The 20,915-nt window shown below is 39.3% G+C and overlaps 1 protein-coding gene across 2 annotated transcripts in view; it reads left to right on the top strand.

The window, feature by feature from the left end:
- The window catches only part of LOC120627237 (apoptosis-resistant E3 ubiquitin protein ligase 1), a 57,496-nt gene that overhangs the window by 3,174 nt on the left and 33,407 nt on the right, over window positions 1-20,915 (top strand). The window contains exon 1 of one of the 2 annotated variants that reach the window (XM_039895129.1): window positions 3,179-3,522. The exons of the other annotated variant lie outside the window; for it this stretch is intronic. Within the exon in view, the coding sequence (XP_039751063.1) occupies window positions 3,417-3,522 (106 nt within the window). The 5' untranslated portion in view covers window positions 3,179-3,416. Of the gene's footprint in view, window positions 1-3,178; window positions 3,523-20,915 lie in introns of those variants that run through there. 2 annotated transcript variants of the gene reach the window in all.

The raw sequence follows: 20,915 nt of genomic DNA, 5'->3' as shown, positions 1-20,915 counted from the left end.
AAGAATATTGCTCCGCAGTATTCTTGGACATACAACAGGCTTTTGATAGAGTTTGGCATGAGGGGCTTTTGTACAAACTGAAAACTTTGCTCCCAAATTCTCTATACATGATCCTAAAATCTTATCTTAGTGGAAGAAGATACCAGGTAAAATTCGAAGACGAACTCTCCAACATTTACAATATCAAAGCATCAGTACCACAGGGCTCAGTGCTTGGACCAATCCTTTATTCAATCTATACAGCTGATCTGCCGTCCACTTCAGAGGTAGAAACAGCAACGTACGCTGATGATACAGCATGTCTAGCAAGTGACATTTACCCTGACAGAGCATCTCAAAAGTTGCAAATTCATCTAGATAAAATCGATCAGTGGCTCTCAAAGTGGCGGATTAAATACAGTGCCTCAAAGTCAAAGCACATCACCTTTACGTTGCGCAAAGACAGTTGTCCACCAGTTACAATGGGTGGCAAAGAGTTACCGAGTGAAACAACTGTTAAATATCTGGGCCTACATTTGGACAGGAGACTGACCTGGGCACACCATGTCAAAAATAAGCGTAAAGAACTGAACTTTCAATACCATAGCTGGAACTGGCTAATAGGGCATCAGTCACCCTTATCCCTGAACAACAAGTTACTAGTATATAAGTGCGTAATAAAACCTATTTGGACCTATGGCATAGAACTCTGGGGATCAACTAGCAACTCCAACCTTGAGATACTCCAGAGGTTCCAAAACATTGTCCTTAGAGCAATCTCTGGTGCACCATGGTTCACACGGAATGACGAAATTCACAAATATTTGGAAATACCAACCATCAAAGAGGAAGTGAACAAATACTCCAAGAAACACAAACTCAGACTCGAGAAACATCCCAATATCTTGGCACAGAGACTGCTTACAGACACAAATACTAAACGCCTGAAGAGATGGCACATACTAGACTTGGACGAAAGATAAAGCTTTACTTACCGGACCATAATTAACTCTATAGGGGAGGATATTCACTGGAATACCCCTCAAAATCAAACAGCATGTAAACATACAATCTGATTATGGCTGGAAAAGCCGATGGCAGATAGATATAATGTAATAAAAAAAAAAAAAAAAAAAAAAAAAAATTCTACAAATAAAAACATTATTAAAGACGTTCAAAGGAAACAAGTTTGCCGACCCCTCTTATCCTAAAGTACAGGCTAGAAGTAGATTTGTCAATAGTAGCCAGTAGTTGTCAGCAGTAGGTCATCGGTTATAAGTAAAAGTCAAATATTACTTATTCAAATAGGCACAGAACATAGATGGCACTTTTGAAGAATATGTGTGAATATGTCACCCAAGTAGCCCTTCTTCAGAGAGTCCTCCTGCTAAAGCCTAGGTTGCAAGAGTGGAAATGGAAATGGAAATAATATCACTAATCCACGGAGATTGATTAATTTCATTATCATTATCACATCAACCCATTGCCGACTTACTACAGAGCACAGGTCTCCTTCCCACGATAAGAAAGGGTTAAAGGGCCGTAGTTAACCACTCTGGCCCAGTGCGGATTGGTGGACTCCACACGCTTTTGAGCTTATTATTTACATCTCACTTGACGGCCGAGTGGCGCAGTGGGCAGCGACCCTGCTTTCTGAGTCCAAGGTCGTGGGTTCGATTCCCACAACTGGAAAACGTTTGTGTGATGAACATGAATGTTTTTCAGTGTCTGGATGTTTATCTGTATATTATAAGTATTTATGTGTATTATATTCATAAAAAAATATTCATCAGCTATCTCAGTACATAACACAAGCTACGCTTACTTTGGGGCTAGATGGCGATGTGTGTATTGTCGTAGTATATTTATTTATTTTATTTATTTATCTCAGGCATGCAGATTTCCTCAGGATCTTTTCCTTCACTGTTGAAGCAAGTCATATTTTAATTACTCAAAACGCACATAACTTAAAAAAAGTTAGAAGTGCTGGGTTTCAAACTCGGCCCCCGGAAAGTGAAGTCGAACTCCTACCCAATGCGCTGTCACCGCTTCCAATCTTCCTGATTCATTTACTGGGATGCAATTCTGATGTATGTACATAAGTGTGTTACCTGGTGCCTAGAAAACGATAGTTGTTTCGTATGGGCTATAAAATTACGCAGGCAGGTACAGCCAGGTGGGCTATGTTTCTTCTATTCCACCATAAGTTAGCCTGTTATCTCAACTGGTGATAACTTGATAAGTGATGATGCAGTCTAAGATGGTAGCGGGTTAACCTGTTACGAGTGTGGCAGTCATATTAAACCCATAGTGGTCTACACGTAAACGTATCGGAACGCTAAATCGCTCGACTGCATGTATTTGAAGTCGGTAACTCGCAAATCATAATGTCCCAAATCGCCGGGGATTGCACCCGGGTTCTTACACCTATAAGACAAAAGCTACAATACCCACAAAGTGTTTTCTTAGATTTTTTTAAAATATAAAATCAGAATAAAAGTTTTTAATTTTTTCCCGGTGGGAGGCTTCGGTCGTGGCTAGTGACCCTACCGATAAAGACGTGCCGCTAAACGATTTAGTGTTCCGGTATGATGTCGCGTAGAAACCGATTAGGGCTATGGGTTGAATATAACAGGTTAGCCCGCTACCGTCTTAGACCGCATCATCACTTACCACCAGATGAGATTGCAGTAAACGGCTAACTTGTAGTGTTTAATCAAAAAAAATGAAACTTATCGGAGATGGTAATTTTGGGGGAACAAGATTACAGATATTCATTATATATTATATTTAAATCTATAAGGCAGACCATTCAATAATGAAATCTGTCATCACCCTTAAAATATATGACATGCGAAACCATATATATGCCTAAGCACGAAAACACATTCGTGCATATTTCTAACATAGAAATTTTCTAATTAAAAGCTAAAAAATAAACACGATTGAAAAAGTCATCTCTTTACTTATGTACCAGTAGATTGCCTTTTAAAACGAGTTTCTCTAATAAACGTAAATAAAATATTGTCATTGAAATCGGATTTGAATAGTCATACACAGGATGAGGTCCCATTTCCAGGCTTGGCGACGTCCCCTGACGTCAGTTTACAACCCACCACCCTCCAAAAAAAACGAGAGTGGAAGGGGTTAAACCTCCCACCCTTCGCCCGCAAAGCTCAGTCGCGCCGCAGACACCGCACCGCGCGTACGTCCCTTCCCAATGCATATCCTTACACATCACTGAATATGACAGCATTTCATTTTCATGTGATAAAAACTTTACCCTTACTCTGTATTTAAATTATTTTAATCCAAAACCTTTTGGAATTTCATACTTTGATTCATAATTCCTGTTATAAACGTGTTGTCGGTCATAAACATTGATTGCGGGTTTCCTTTGACACTTTCGCCAGCGTTAAAAGTTTTCGGTAACAAACATGTGGCAATTCGAGGATTCCGAGATTTGCTCCATAGGGATGATACACCCTTCCCACAGTCGACACTCCGGCCTGTCCCTCTTGTCGGGAATGTCTACGTTCTCAGGTAATTTATGTTTATTTATTTTGCAATTGCGAACCTAATACTTAGTGCCATGTAAGGACGAGAATCGCGATTCGATGTTTATTTGTTTTTATTCTGATTGAGCTTCGTACCTACACCGATTTCCCCAAATTATTTTTGCCAACTTTTTTTGAATAATTTTAAACTACCTTCAAAAATATAATGTAGGCATATAACAATGTTTGCTTCAGTACACTACGCACGACTAATCTGTAGGTACGGGTGTAATATTACCGTAATCTGTATATAATAAAATGCTTCCATCCAATAAATAATTTTTACTCAATCAGTTCTTTGTTCAGCATGTTCCCGTGTAAGCCGATTTTCAAAGCGAGCAATTGTCTGGTTTAATTACAGGTTCATTGAGATTATATTATTTATCGCAGGATAATTAGATAAATCGAGTTTTTGCCAAAATTCTTACAACCCCTCAACATCTCACTCTTCATCATCATCATCATCATATGAACCCATAACCGGAACTCTAAAGGTCGCGGTTCTTCGTCCACAATCATTTAGGACGTAGTCCTCCACGCAGGCCAAGTGCGGGTTGGTAGACTTCACACGCCGTGGAGAACATTATGGAGAACTGTCAGGCATGCAGGTTTCCTCACGATGTTTACTTTCACCGTTAGTTAAATAAATATATAAATAGACTAAGACAATACACACATCGCCATCTAGTCCCAAAGTAAGTGTACCACTAGGTTTCTTACCAGGGTATGTATACAGCAGTAAATTGCATAGAACGGTAAAAAATCTCCTTCTATACGAGTTATATATAAATTTTAGGGTATGCAGTGCTTTCGTGCATGTATGAAGTGCACGCCACTGACCTTGTGTTATGGGTACAAAGATAACTAATGAATAATTTTATGAATAATATACATAAATACGTATAATACGTAAATAAACACCCAGACACTGAAAAACATTCATGTTCATCACACAAACATTGTGCAGTTGTGGGAATCGAACCCACCGCCACGTCAGAAAGCACGGTCGCTGCCCAAGGCGCCAATCGTCCGCCAAAATTATTTCACTCCTGGATGGATGAATAAAAAAATAACATTGTAATCTTAATCCTTTAGATTAATATTATAAATGCGTAAGTTAGTTTGTTTTTAATGTTTGTCCTAACTAAGCAACCAAGTAACTTGATTTTTAGCATCTACGTCATCATATCAACCCGATACAGGGCATGGGCACCTACAATGAGAAGGGCTTAAGGACGTAGTCCACCACGTTGGCCCAGTGCAGATTGGTGGACTCGTCACATCTTTGAGAACATTATGTAGAACTCTCAGCCATGCAGGTTTCCTCACGATGTTCTCCTTCATCGTTGAAACAATGGAGATTTGAATTACTTAAAACGCTCATAACTTAGAAAAGCTTAAGGTCGAACTCGGCCCCTCGAAAGTGAAGTCGAGCTCCTTCCCACTATCACCGCTTAGTTTTGGCATAGAGCTAGTTGACAGGACTGGTAGTAACAGAGACTTTTTATCTCAGGAAAACAGATTGCTCCCACGGCATTTGTGGAAATCTGTAATAAACGGACGGACGAAAAACTTCGGCAACAGCTAGTAAATTATATATTTGGTAGTAACTCATCTTGTCATGTTAAAATAAGAATTATAAGCAAGTTTTTGTTTTTTTAATTTTATTTTGTTGTCTTATTTTCGCTTGGTAGTTAATCCCTAAGCAATTTGTGTTCAACGCTATTGTTCATGTATAATTTCATTTTATGTGATAAAAAATACGGCATTTCTCTTCGGTGTCATAGTACTGTTTAATACATTGTTTCCTTTGAAAAGCTGTGGCGGTTTTAGGAAGAGAAGGAGTAAAAGATAGAAAGCGTCATCACAGAATTTATTTAAAAAGTAAAAAAGGTCAGAGGTCGTAGGTGAAAGGGACCCGCCTATTAAATTGCTTCCAAATTCTGTAGTCGGCGACTGGCGAGTGCTGTACTAATAAATAAATAAACAAAAACCACTAAATTGATTTGGTAATTTGGCAAGGATTTGTAAAAGAAGAATTTAAAGCCATTGAAATTGAAGCCTTTGTACTTACTTATAGGATACTTTTAGCCCGGGAAAACAGACTTTTCCCGCGGGATCCAAATAATCGCAACAGACACGAACGAACAAACTACATAGCCGTTGTTTAGCATCGGGTCGATATTCACTTTATTATATTGAAAGTTGTGTATTAGATAGAGTTCTTATATTATAAGATAGATAATATAATGAGGAGGGGTTAAGGGCACCAGGCTGGCCCAGTGCTGATTGGTGGACTCCTCACACCTTTACTCTGAACATTATGTACAACTTCTCAGGCATGCAGGTTTCCTCACGATGGTTTCCTTCTACGTTGAAGCAATATTAATTTTACTTTTTATCTCAGGAAAACGGACTGCTCCCACGGCATTCGTGGAAAACCGTAATAAACGCAGACGAAAAAAGTGCAAAGTGTACTTTTCAATGTTTTGCCCAGATCATAACAAAACTCGAACCCTTATTTTAGTGGATTACTGCATTTTAGCTTAGCAGATGGCAGTTTACCTTCTGTCTATCCTTCTTCAAAAGTTCAAGGTCATATAATTTTAATGCTGCCTCGTTGGTCGAATTGTTAGTTTGATTTACTACAGATCACGAGGTCCCGTGATTGATTTCCGGGTCGGGCGTTACATCATTTCTATAATCTCTTATTGTCAATTGTCATCATCATCATCGGTCTTTTGTACTTGGGCCACAAGTTTATGTATCTCCTCATTCCTGACAGTGACAGGACTGAAAAAGTGCAACTGCTGAATGCTTATGTAAGGCATGCTTATGTAAGACCTAGAATTTTGGATTTGAATTTGAGTTATATTTGCCTCGAACTTGGCATATTCAGAAAATGTTGAAACCACTAATTGACTCACCGCAATCCAAACCAAACGTGGAGTGCGGTTGGAACCTCTTTGAATCTACCAACCAGATTATTACAAATAACTCTTCTTTCAATTAAAATTTGATGACTAATAAAGGCTGCTTAGGTCTGTTTTACCCCATCCTCGCAGCTCAATATCTATAAGGCCAGGACTCTACGTCGTCGGAGCTAATTTAGATAGATGTCGTCAGCACGCACTTTTAACATTTGTAAGTTATGAGCATTTTAAGCAATTAAAATATCACTTGCTCCAACGGTGAAGGAAAACATCGTGAGGAAACCTGCATGCCTGGGAGTTCTTCATAATGTTTTCCAGCATGGTAGACAAGGACCTTTGGGGGAGGAGACCCGTGCCCTGTTATGGGCCGGTAATGGGTTAATAAGATGATGATATATTCGTTTATTTTAGATCACCTTAGTGGTTCATTTGCTGTCTCTACTTTTACTCGCGAGTAACATGGTGCTGTTCGATAAATGGTGCCAGCAGCGTCTCGTGGAAGCAAGCCCCTAATAATTCACCCTCGCAATGTAAATGTGTAAAAAAGTGGAATTTGCGAATTTCCACTATCGTAATCTAGGTAAATGACGTGAACCGTGCAATGCAGCGCCACATGATGTATTATTTTTTTTATCTCGTGTTTAATGCTTATAAATCGCAAAAACCAGACAAATACTTACGAGACCACCTACATAACACCACAAAGATTCTTCTTGATGCGCTCTCAGTTTCATCATCATTTCGATACCGGAGCATCAATTCAATGCACAGAACTAACTCTTCGGAGTAATAGGCGTTAGCAGTCCAATATTACTTGTAAAGGAAAATATCGTGTTCATAAACCTGCATTGCTGAGAGTTATTCATAGTATTCTCAAAAGCGTTTGAAGTCTACCAAAACGCACTTCGGAGCGTTGCAGACGACGGCCTAAGCAACTCTCATCCTGTGAGAAGAACTGTGCCCTCTAGTGGCTCTGTAATGGAATGATGTGGACTTTATAAGTGGATAGTCCGCTGTTCGATTTGAATTTTCAAGTATTTCCAAACTCAAAAACGACTCTCGATTGCAAGCCAGCAAAATTTGTGCTAAGACTTATAGGTCTCAGAAGAGCCCGCAACAAACTTAGCCGGAACAATTCCATCTTGTTACATAATTCGTGACGAGTAACGAGATACATTTCGCTTCGAACTTTATCATTGGCTTTGCATATAGTGAAGTCGTTTGAAGCACTAATTGACTTTCACCGCGAGCCAAACAAACCGTAGTAGAGTGCGGTCGGGAACCCTTTGAAAGAGAGGCCTTCGTTATGCCGCTGCCTCCGAACGCAAATAGCACTTCCGAGCTCTACAGCTCGAGGCTGCGATCTATAAACCGTGTATAGCATTTACTTTGGAGTCGAAGTCTTAGTCGAAGCTTTCTTTATTCAAATAGGCCTAATGCACTGTTGAGTACTGATGCGTGGATAGATGTAAACCGCGCTATTAAAGAATAGATTTCTAAAGGCGGCCGTTGTGGTCGGCCGATCTGGTCTGGCTGGTTTTTGGTTTGGTGCGAGGCTAGTTACCACCCTACGGACAAAGACTTGCCGCTAAGCGACTTAGTGTTCCGGTGAATGTCGCGTTGAAACCTATTATGGGTATAACTACAATACTCCCTAACAGGTTAGCCCGCTAACCACCAGATGATTGCAGTCAAGGGCTAATTTGTAATGGAATTAAAAAAAAAAGTCTATGTGTAAACTTTCTTTAATCAAATATACCCAAAGCGCTATTATATAAAACTGGCGCTTTTAAGTATTCCATACTATTATTATAAATTCTAAAGTGTGTTTTTCCTTCCGTCGCGGCCTAACTAAGGAACCAATTAATTTGTTTTTTGATATAGAGTTTGTTAAATGGACGGAGAGTAACATAGGTTAGTTTTTATCCCGGGCAAACCAACGGTTCCCATGGGATTTGTAAAAAAAATTGGTTGTCTGTAAAGTCGGCTTACTGACGATAGTTGAACGTGACAACGTCGTAAGAAAATACTGATGGTCGATGGAATGGTTGCATTTTTCAAAAGAAAATTTTAATTTTATTTGTTTGATAGATATTATCGTTGCTATAAACAATTGACACCACATTCACTTTTTACTGCACTACATCCTTGCCGAAAACATGTAAATGTATTATTGTATAGAAGCTGTCCACGCGGACGTATCGCTCACTCAAGTAGAGGAGAGACAGATGTCGAACGCGGAGGCCGACTGTGCCTCTTTGTCGCTCGTTCCGCGCTCTCGCTTGCACTTCAAGCCTTGAATGGAACGCCTCAGAGCGAGGTAACGCCGCATACGTCATGTTTTTTCGTGCGTGCAGCCGGCTCCATCGAATTATAAGACTTTGTCACGTCAAAAAGTTGTAAACGTAACAAACGCGGACGAGAACCTAGTGTAAAAGCTATTGTCACTCTCATCATCATTAGGTGCCATCTTCATATTGAAGTCCGGTCAGCCGGTGGAAAATCGAACGATGACATGCCATCTTCTCCAATACCGAATAGGTATGTCCGGTCCACTATCTTTTATTGTCGAAACACTTCTTCCTCGGTCTCCCAGGTGCTCTTTTCCCGGCAATTTTCCCTTCAAAGATCAACCTTGGAAACTCGAACAGGGATCCTCTCTGTAGGTGACCGAAAAACCAAACCTTCCTTTGTATGACGGTTGTCATTAGTTTGTCACTCTCCGACCCGTTAAATGTTCCGATGCAAAATATTATGTCAATCCAATACTAAGTTGCTGCGTGAAAAAAGGAAAAACTATCAAAAACACTTTCGCTTTGAGTAGAGATATTCTTACACGTGCAAAGTTTTTAAGCATTCTAACTTTTAAGTCTCAGAATTAGATGAATAGATGGCAAGTTTTACCGCAACACCTCGCGCCGGTTTCGGGTTGCAGAGCTTTAAAGTTCTCTGGAACATTGCCAGCCCGCTAATTTACAGTCCACTCTACACTGGCAATTAGATATTCTGAGCTCGCGTCGTTACTTGCCGCACCACTGCCAGGCTGACCACCTAAGCCAATCTGGCCACAATTGGCATACTGGCTACCACTGATAACTGCAAAGCTGGCCACCATTAGGACCATCAAACAAACATCATACTTTTTATCGCGAGAGTGTCCAAAATTAGCGACCTTTTTGTTTGCATTTGAAAAAAGGAGGTTTTCCATTCGCTGCTAGTTATTTATATGTATGTACGCCGATTTTACTTTTTCTCCAGAGTTCCTTCGCCGAACTCTCAGCAATTAATACAAAATTAAGATTTTAATATGCATGATTAAAATCTCCTCTACGCAATCTTAACGCTCGCCCTCCGCCGCGCCGTAACACTTATCGCGAAATTGTAAGTTAATTATAAGCGTTCAAAGTTGAAATGTAGTCAAGCTAACTTATAGCGGAATAAAAAAAAAAGAAACTCTACTGAATACGTAACCAAACAGCTGATGACGGTTACTGCTGACAGAAAAGTGACTGAAGGTGTTATTGAGGAGCAGGCTGAATAGCTGCTAGAAACGTACAAATAGCTGATAAAAATTTACTTTATAGCTGACAGAAAAGTTACTCTGTTGGTTACTGAGGAGCACGTAAAACTAACTGAATAGCTGACAGACACATAACTGAATAGCTAACAGAAGCGAAATGACAGGCTGACAGGGAAGCTACTGTGTAGGTAATAAAAAAGCAGACAGAAAAGTTACTGAATAGGCTACTGAGGAGAAGGCAGAAAAGTGATTGAATAGTTGACAGAAACGTAGCTGACAAAAATGTTACGGAATAGATGAGATACAGACGACATCTTAGAATTCTCGCCAACAGATTGTTAGCAATAGGGTTCAAAGGATGTGCAGGACAGTTGGTATTGTTCTTTGTTGTTTTCGGCCGTGTCCGCACCTGGGGCGCCGTAACCCCAACGGGGCCGGTCGGCGGCCCAGTTCCCGCGCCCTGCCGGCCGCAACAAGTGTGCATCGATCCCGTGATCCGTTATATCGCCTGCGAGTGCTGACGGCCGCGTCGAGTGTCCGTCGACCGCAGCACGTCTGCTTGCACAAAGGACAAAGAGTAATTAGTTGCACCGGCTGACAGGCTGCTGAAGTGAACTGCAATAACTTCCGACAGATTACTTACCGGACGATCTATGCCATCATCATATCAACCAATGGATATTTTGTATTTATTGTTTTTATTGAGGGGACGCCTGCCATTGCCAGACAGGTGATTTGATCTATAAAAGAACCATTCCACCGTATCCTCTATGATATAACCCTATGGACCTCATAAGAAGGCTCAGTGTCACTCAGCGGGCGTTGGAAAGAGCTATGCTCAGAGTATATCTGCGTGATCAAATCAAAAATGAGGAGATCCGTAGAAGAACCAGAGTTAGCGAAGCTGAAGTTGCAATGGGCGGGGCACATAGATGCACGTTGGGGTCCCAAGGTGCTGGAATGGCTGCCCCTACTGGTAAGCGCAGTGTTGGTCGCCCCCCCAACGAGGTGGACAGACGACATCAAGCGCATCGCAGGGAGCCGCTGGACGCAAGCGGCACAAAACTGTGGAATTTGGAACTCCCTCCTTGCAAAAGACCTATCTCCAACAATGGATTTCTATTGGTCGATATGATGATGATGATGAGACACAGATTTTACTGATAGCCCGGCCGCATCCCCCCCTGAAACCTACCACTCGCTTTTGTGTATCTAACAATAAGTATCTCATATAGAAAGGTTTGTTAGGTCTTCTTCACTTATTCTATCCTTATCTTGTACTTCCCATCTTACCAGCGGGTACGCGGGGCACTCAGTAAAGATTGCTGAACTGCTCTTCGGCTGACATCATCCAGTTATTCGCTTAATGTCGTCTGTCCACGCAATATCAGGAAATCAAGTATTGTTTCGCCAATCGAGCAGCTTGTAACGTCTACGTTTATCAATTCTCCAATCGGTTTGTCCCACTCAGTCAGAACTGCTTCGCAACTCGTCGAGCTAATGATATGTATTAATTTATAAAATATCACTTGTAGAACTTAACATTCAAAAGTTACGATGCATCAAATTGTTTGTTATTCATTGCCTAATACACCTCGCAGTTCGTCGAGCTATGTCCGTAGGTACTTTAGTTTTTTTACAGAGCTGATTTCTGATTTATACTGAGCACAGCTCTTTCCATCGGCCGCTGAGTGACTCTAACTAAGCTTTTATCAGGCCCATAGTTAACGACCAAAGTTCTGAGCGGTAGAATGGAAATGATTATAACAGTGCGAGACAAAGATCTGGGGGATGAGTAGGCAGTTGGCGAGCGCAATCTCAGCTAGTTTTCGCTCTGGCAAGTGGTCTGGCGTGGCTGACGCTTTTATCGTTTTTAGGGTTCCGTAGAAAGGGCATTTAACGAAAGATTAAATCGGGACCTTATTACTAAGACTCCGCTGTCCGTCTGTCTGTTCGTCTGTCATCAGGCTGTCTCTTATAAACCATGATAGTTAGACAGTTGAAATTTTCACAGATGATGTCTGCTGTCGCTGTAACAACAAATATTGAGAACAGAATAAAATAAATATTAAAGGGGGATAAAGATTTTTTTGCCGTTTTATAGATACTAGTACCGAACGTGCGGGTGTCAGCCTCTCATTTAGCTGGTTTTTTTTTTATACCTTAACTTGCAATAGATAAGTTTCTTAGTTTCTATACATCGCGTAAATGAAAACCCACATAATACATCAGAGGCTTTAGAGGTACATTATTTACTGTCTCTGAGACTTATATGTGAAACAACACGCTAATAGTTTTTGAGTAACCATTGCCATAGTTTTACAAAAAGAAATCAGATACAGTCCTATAATCGAGTGTCTTCTGTCACTTTATTAGGCTCGCGTCGCGTAGCGTAGGTAACAGGCACGTGTTTTGTCTTTTAGGGTTGTCAAACCAAGGAGTAAGTAAACACTGAGAATGTTTTGAATTAGTTCGTATGTCAAAGTCAAAGTCAAATATTTCTTTATTCAAATAGGCACATAGATGGCACTTTTGATGCGTTGATTATTTACAAAATTCGTACATAGCAGTGAGTAGTGATGGCGCTAACTACAATCGTAAACTTAAAACTAAAGCTGCGAGGGTTCCAAACGCGCCCTGGTCTGGGTGTTCTTTTTGTTATCACCATCTCACATTGTCTTTAGAAAATATTAAAAAAGCAACCTAGTTCGAGCAATTGTTCACACCCAAGCTTTTTTATCGTTTACGTTATCCTTTAACGATAACAGGACTTTTCTATAAGCTTTCGGTTAATACAAACTTTGAACTTTATTAGTGACATCCCCAAGATATCAACCGGTAATTTTTTGTAAAATTGTATACAATTTCCTTTAAATGAATTGCTTATTTTGTGTAGTCTAGTGTACTGGAAAAACTATGGAAAAATTAATATGCTTGTTTTGATATAAATTTTTACAGGGTGATCCCACATGAAATATACTTATGCAACCTTTAACAGTATTCCGTAATTCGGTTGCACGTTGTATAATGCTCGTGGCTACAAGCGTTCAAGAACAAAAGACGTAAATAGCTGCGAAATAGCTGTAAAATATATTGTTGAGTTATATTATATTAATACAGAGTCCATCCTGACGCTTGATGAGGTTTGAATAAATTAGATCCCCTGAATATTACCTTACCTACAGATATAATATTACCGTAGACCTGGCATTAGTGGAATAATACATGTACCCAATATAATGCGTGCTTATTTAAAGGAGCTTTTTTCCTTTCTTGGCTCTAATATTGAACAGGAAAATCTAAGATCGTGTTCTGACAATCGTTTACATATCCCAGCAAGTCACACACGATACTATAGTAATTCATTTGTAAGTCCGTCAAATTGTGGAATAGCCTTCCCTCTGAAATTCGCAATTCCAAATCCCTACCCATCTTCAAAACCAGATTGTTTAAGTATTACCTAGCAGATTGTGTTTATGAGTAGGTAGTATTAGTACAAAAGATTGTATTAAGTACTATGAGGTACATACATTTGTTTATTATATGTATATGTATATATATATATATATATGTTTATTTTATTATATATTTATTTTATTAATTCTTATATGTGTATGTTATATAGTAAAAAATTTTTTAAATATATATATACTACATATATATATATTTAAAAAATTTTTTTTTTTTTCTCTTGCCTGTGTATGTTTCATTGTTTGCACTGTCCCTCTTGTTTTCTATTATTACTTTCATCAAGGATTGTCTGTAAGAGATTGCTTTTGCAATAAGGCCGCCTTTGCACACAACTGTATTTAACTTTATTTTTATTATAATTTTTTTTAATTGTTTTTAATTTTACTTATTTTTTTTTGTTTTCTTGTGTGTTTCTTGTATTGTTTCTAAGTTTGTGCAATAAAGTATTCTAAATAAAAATAAATAAATGCCCTTCAAATATTTAGAATTGTTTGTGTCTTTCTAAAAGTTATTTGGGTAAACTTTTATCCTTACTCATTACAAAAACAATTTGTGTGTTCAAAAGCACTAATCTTAGGAAATAGGAACTAGTACGAAAGTATGAAAATTGCTTTTTGCTGCAGTTAACTAGTTTGCTGTGTGGTGAAGGCAGACCAGAATGCAGTTGTTCAAATTCAGCTTCCGTCGTTATTGTGGCCTATCAATAAAGGCGTGCCGCTGAGCGATTTAGCGTTACGGTACGATGTCATGTACAAACCGATTAAGGGGATGGGCTTTAAATACGTTACTTCCCTATTCCCTACCCGTAACCCTATCCGTTTTGAGGTAGGTTAAAAGAGTTGTAGCATCATGCTACTTCACATAATTAACGAGTAAAACCGCAGGGCGCAGCAAGCCCTATAATATATACACTTCGTCTGCAAAGCTTCGCCAAAATCAATAGGTTTGCCAGTCTATAGGTGTCTGACCCAATTCTTACGCGAGATCACATGAATTCGTTATTGTATTTTAATTATCATCCATCTACAGCAAACCGCGATGAAATTTATTGTTTTATACGATATATTTTTGACCCGCTTCGCAATAAGAGGGGTGTCGTAAATCTCAACGCGCTGTTTGTTTGTCTGTGATATCGTGGCGCTTGATTTTTATTATTATTGCATCGAACCAGGATTATAACTAGTACGAAGGCATAAAATTAACGGGTCCATCTGCACACAGGTAATCGGAGGAACAACTCCCGCTTACACACGCATGTACTGATATTATTTGGATATTATATCCACTTGTGCGCCGATGCACGGAGAGTTGATGAAGCTGAGGGAGATGATAAAATGTTATCGTTTCCCAAAGAGAAATTTGTCTCCTACCCGTGCTAGTCAAACAGGCGTGGTCCTACCGCCCTCGATTATTAAATTATGGATCGACATAAGCTCTAATTAACTATCAGAGTCCAACATATAGGTTAGCACTATACTACTATACGTACAAATTGGTCCCATAGAAGTTAAGGAAAATAATTACGTCGTGTGTACGTAATTATTTTCACGGAACTTTATTCGAAAAGAAGATATACAACTTTTTCGGAAGAGTGTGTGCTAAGGCGGTATTATAAAAGCATATACTCATCCCACTAACGACTTCTGCACCTTTCGCAAACGATACGTACTATGTCACTAACTTATGTCCATTTCGAGTAAGGCGGTTGTTCTCATCCACTTTTGGTTCACGTGATTTAAGTTTATATATTTACCGTACAGCTCTTTTCTGCAATTTGAATATTGTTTCAATATCAGCAGCTTTGCCCCATCCTGTAAGACATCACACTATGAAAGTTCGCAAAGTAAACAAGTCTTACTGTATCTACGTCAGTAATCTCTCTAATTTTTATGATGAAGTAGGCAGCCGAGCTTAGTTTACCTGATAGTTTGTCTATGTGGGTACCCTACTGAAGCTTACAGTCCAAGGTCATACCCAGAAAAATTGTGGAATCTTCCATTTTTAGTGATTCTCCATTCATTATTATTGCATTGTAAAACGTTTATTCGTAACAAGTATTCAATGAAGGCGAATTGCCCGAAACACATTGATTACAGGTTACTAAAGAAGTGATGAATTCTGAATAGCAGACTGCTTGCACGCTTTTAATCATCCGGCTTTGCTTTCATCTCTCACAAGATGGAAAAATGATGGATTTTAGGATGCTGAATTAATTTCGATACAATATATATCTAAATTTAAAATTTAAAACCCCCGACTTGGATATTGGACCGATATTGGACATTATTCTACTCGTCAAGCGCTTTCATTGGATATCCATATTGTAGGAGTAGTGAAAAAAATACTGTAATTCGCCGATTTGTGGTGACGACCATCTTAAACCGATTTTCTTCAAACTCACATCAGTACACTCCCGACTAATTCACCTTTCAAGGAAGGAAAAAAAAATCAGCTTGGTTTATCCGTTCGGGAAATATAATGCGACGGACAAACACACACACAGACACGTCAAACTTATAACAACCCGTCGTTTTTGCTTCGGGGGCTAAAAATATGTAATCAATGATATTAATGTATAACGGTAACTTTTGCTCCCCCTCCCCTCATGGCTTCCTGACTACGACCTTGGCGGTATGAAAAACAACGTAGTAACCGATTCTACACTCAAGTTATAGCGCCACCGTGTCGGGAAGCTATACTTCTCGTCACGAATAGAAGGCGTACAATGTTTGTCGTCAACCATTGCCCCAAATCAAAGCTAATCAGTCAAAATTAAAGCAGCTCTAATGTTACGTGATGGCATTAGCGGAATGTAGGTGAGCCCGTTTGTTTATCAGCAGTTACTGCTATGCAGATATCAGATGCTCCCAAAGCTCGGATGCTGGCATGTTTTCAACTCAAACGCTTACCTAGCAGGAAACAAGATATAAGTTAAAAACTATTTTTTATTAAAGCTACTACAAAGAAATTTTATTCTACTATCTGTTTAAGACTACTAAAAAGATACATAATAGAAGCATGTGTTTGTTTGTGTGTTGGAGAAAGTAGGGATGGACTCGAACAATTCTCATTTTCGCTTATTACATTCAAACTCAAAATTCATTCATTTCAAGTCTACATACTATGAAAACCCTTTTGAAACATAGTCTGTCAGTTTCTTTGTGCCCTTTCGGAAGTCAAACTATCGAAAAAAGCCGGCAAGAAACTAAACAGTTTCTCTGAATAAGTGTGCGTGTGCGTGGGCGTGAACACGTGCGTGCGTGCGTGCGTGTGTGTGTGAGTGTTTGTGCGTGTGTGAGTGTTTGTGTGTGTGTGTGTGTGTGTTTGCGTGTCGTTGGCGTCCGTAGCGGCCGAACGGTTGAACCGATTTAGATTTTGTTTTTTGTTTTCATAGGTGAATTTAAATCTATCATGTAACGACTGACTTTTATCATTTCAACATCCATGCAACATTGTGTTTGTATTTGTTATAAATTCACGGCTCAAACACTAGTTTCCATCTTGGACCCGGACGTAGGGCCTTTTTTAATCCTGAGCATATAATGCATTACTTATAACATTCCCGAATTAACACATTAGTAGCTTGCTTTCCGGAGATTTCAGAGGCGATCTTAAAATATTTCTTAATCTCACGGGACAGCAGTTATTGTATGCGGACAAAGTCATTGGCGACCGCCGTGCGGTCGGCCATATCTAATTCAACGGTCTTATTATTCTCGGCCATACTTGAAAAGCTTTTTATACCGACAGTTCTATACTAAAGGCTGAGCTCAGACTGGAGTGGCGCCACTCGAACTTGGACGCGCACTCCAACGAACCACTAGACCTCGAGGTACCGAACATTGGTTCACTAAGCAAAATATGTTATGGTTATGATAAGCGCTTCAACATAACTGATTTGACCTTTGATAAATTATAGCTAGCACTAGCAAATCTTTCATACAAATTCCGCGGGAAGCTTTTGTTTTCTCTATATAAAAAGTCTCGATCTCGAATCAGATCACCATAGTTCTTATTGATCGGATTCGAGATATTCTTCATTGCATAGTTATAGCCCGCGCGATTAAAGAATAGTTTTATATCTAAAAGGAGACGATGTCGGACCGTCTTTTGAGTACCCTATACAGGCGTGCGAATATTGTGCGAAAGAGATACATAGACTTCATTGTAAAGTCAGGACCCTCCGGTGTCGGAGCGAAACATTGCGAAAGTTTAGTTTGTAGTGGAGTATAAACTTCAAAGTAATTATATATTACACCGTACAGATGTTCCTGCTTTTCTCGGTGTCCTAGAGCTAATTGAGTTTATTGTTCATTATATCAAAAGAAATACGACATCAATGTAAACCGTTCTTTAATGGCGCGATATGTAATAAAGTTTTTTTTTTCTAATTCTACGGAAACAGTTCCCGGATACTTTACCGTTAATAAAAGTCCTGTGGCTACACGATGCGAGTTATTCCAGTGCCTAATTTATGTAAAAAGTAACAAAGAGACACACCATGGAATTTATAATACACATATGTTTGATCTAAGGATTAGACAGACAGTTTAATTGCATATTTTATGACGTAATATAGAACAGTGGCATGCAGACGTGTCATGAGTCGGGTAAAAGGAACCTACCCGTAGCCGACTTTCGAGTCGAGGAACTACGTATAGAGAGAGTATAGAAAAACGAGCAATAAACGAGTAAATACTCGGTAAATCTGAAAAAAATTCTATTCAACGAAGCCTGTAGAAGATACTTTTGATGCGTCGGAAGTCGGAACCTGGTGAAAACTATAATGTCAAGGTCTACCATGGCATGCCTATCGTCATTATCAATAGCCTACAGCAATCCACTGCTAGTGTAAAAACCTTTACTAATGGGAGGGTTTGCCCATAATCACCAGGCTGGGTGGAATGGTTAGTGATCACAGTAGCTGCTAGCTCTCTATTATACTCTCTTAGTCGCCTCGTATGCCATCCGCGGAAAGAGGAGGTGGTGTGAAAACTATATTGTAATCTACCATAACCACACGGCACATAAACAAAGTTAGAATTAAAATTAATTTATTTAAAGAAGATTAAATATTACTATATAAACGCTGAGTCTGTCTATTTGTAGAGACTGTACCACCGGTTCGGATTACAGGTCCTACCGAGAGACGGCTAGAGCAAGTTAAGTGTTGCAGTCAATTTATAATGTGGGGAAATAATTAAACTTTTAATAACTGTAAATTCATTTGGCCAGATTGGCCAGCGGCGATGGGTAAGTAAAGAGTTCCATCTTCAAGCTCTGAAGATGAGAAAAACCGAAAGTATCGACTAATATTAATGAAAATAATGGTGTTTTTACTGAAAACATGTTTCGATACTCGGAATCATCGACGTTTCTCGTATCAAGGCGTTAAACCTCGTGCTGAGGTGCTCTCGAACTTGACCGGGCTCTTCAACAACGGACCACTAGACCTCGGGTAACGGAGCATTGCTTTGTTCTCGCGGAAATTTAAAGTTTAAATTTATATTTTCATACCTTTTGTATACACTATAGCAATTCGGCTTGTTTCTATTGTCTGGAAGAGGCCCGTTGGATAATACGCAGCCATTTGTTACGTAAGGTAGACACGCTGGGTTATGCTTGGCTCGAAAGAGCTTCATAGAGCACAAACGTATCTACAAACCTGCACAAGCTCTCAGTCACCATCATGGCACCGAGAGCGGTGGCTGACATAGCGCTAATAGGAATATATTTCTAATTTTGAAAAAAAGAAAAAGCTTAACAACAGTGGTGTAAAAAGTGGTTACAGAAGGGGAGAAAATACAGCCATGTCAACCTACTCAAGGAATTAAGATTAATTAGAGGTTAACGGTTTTGAGACTTAATATTTCAATCGCCATATACAAGGCTCCGATTTATGTATTCAAATAAATTCTTCTAAAATTTCATTTCGTTTGAGGGACATTATTGCGCAGTACCTATCGTACGCTTACGTCGACCCCAGCCTGTTCAGATATCACGAATAATCAAGATATCAATTTCAATATTTTTGATTTAGCCTGCGCAGGCGAGAAATTATACACACGTGCAGTTATGCGTGTACAGTTAAATGGTGCAAGCATACCCTTGGGATATAACCTAGCGTGTGTGGCTATCTTTACACGAAAGGATGCTAAAATAGTAATTAGAAACAGTAGTTAAACTATGCCTAACCATTCTAATACATAGGATAGATAAATCCTACTTTTTTTAACACTAGTAGAATTCCGTAAACCTTAAGCATTCCGTATCATTTCGTAACCTTTTTAAGTAGTAGAACTTTCTGTGACAGAGCTTGTTTGGATAAGTAGGTACTACCGCCATTCTTATTTCTTCCGTCAAGCGTCAGTGCTGTGTTCTAGTCTGGAGGGGTGGGTGCCGGTGTAATTGTAGGCACATTAGGCTTAACACATTCGCCGGGATATTTATTGCCGGCAGGTTTTATGCCGCCCAGCATGTAATCATCCGCTAATTATTACTAAAATTATTCATAACTTTCTGTATAAATACAGTACAGTTGAAGCCAACGAATCACATTTCACAACTTCTCCTACTTTTCAAACGCTCCCTTTGCAATTCCCCGCCCCAACGCCCCACCACCAACGAACACTTTAATTAACTTTGTAAACTTGATTACTTTCTAGAGCTTTCTTTCTATTTCCGACGCATATATTGATCAGGCGTAACATACACCTGTTAGCAAATCGGCCTTTGTGTGTACGTTTGGTTCTAGAAAAATAGGTACCTTCGTTGAGACTAGCTAAAATTATGCATAATCTGTGGTACCAATGGAAGTGTCAATGGAAGATTGAAGAATTTATGTCTCTAAAGTTAATTAAAAGTATGCTATTAGTTCAGATAGATTGAGTTTATAATGTGTTATGCTGTAATTAGAGATACAAAAACGCCGTAAGCACGCCTACGTACGCCTGTAGGGCTAACATGTTTTCAGCCAGTTTTTTGTTTGCTGTTTTACTACAATCTCGTATTGTGGACAGTTTAGACTATACTCCGCGAAAAGTAGGAGAATCTGTATGGTGTAATTTATAATTTCTTCAATCATTATATTCTACACCAGGCAGATCTTCGGCAATGTACCCTCTACGTTTCGCTCCGAAACCGGAGCATCCTCAGCAGATGTTGGCTTTACAATGAATAATTGTTAAGTTAGTTAACTTTTCGCGAAGTATAGCAAATTAAGCTTAATTTTCATAATGCAAATCATCACCATCCGGTGTGATTGCAGTCAAGCGCTAGTCTATATACTAAAAAAAACCCTTTGCGGCTCGTCTTTGTCGTTAGTGTTGTAGCTACTTCCAAAGCTTCCCACCAGACCAGATAAGAGAAAAAACTAAAAAATTCCAAATAAGTCGCCGCTGGGGATTGAACCCGGGGCCTCCAATTATAACTCCACAACGCTCATCACTGCGCCAA

This window comes from Pararge aegeria, chromosome 11 (assembly GCF_905163445.1).
Source record: "Pararge aegeria chromosome 11, ilParAegt1.1, whole genome shotgun sequence".
In the NCBI taxonomy this organism is placed as follows: Eukaryota; Metazoa; Arthropoda; class Insecta; order Lepidoptera; family Nymphalidae; genus Pararge; species Pararge aegeria.
The sequence above is the reverse complement of the archived record's forward strand: the minus strand, read 5'-3'. Positions and strand labels throughout refer to the sequence as shown.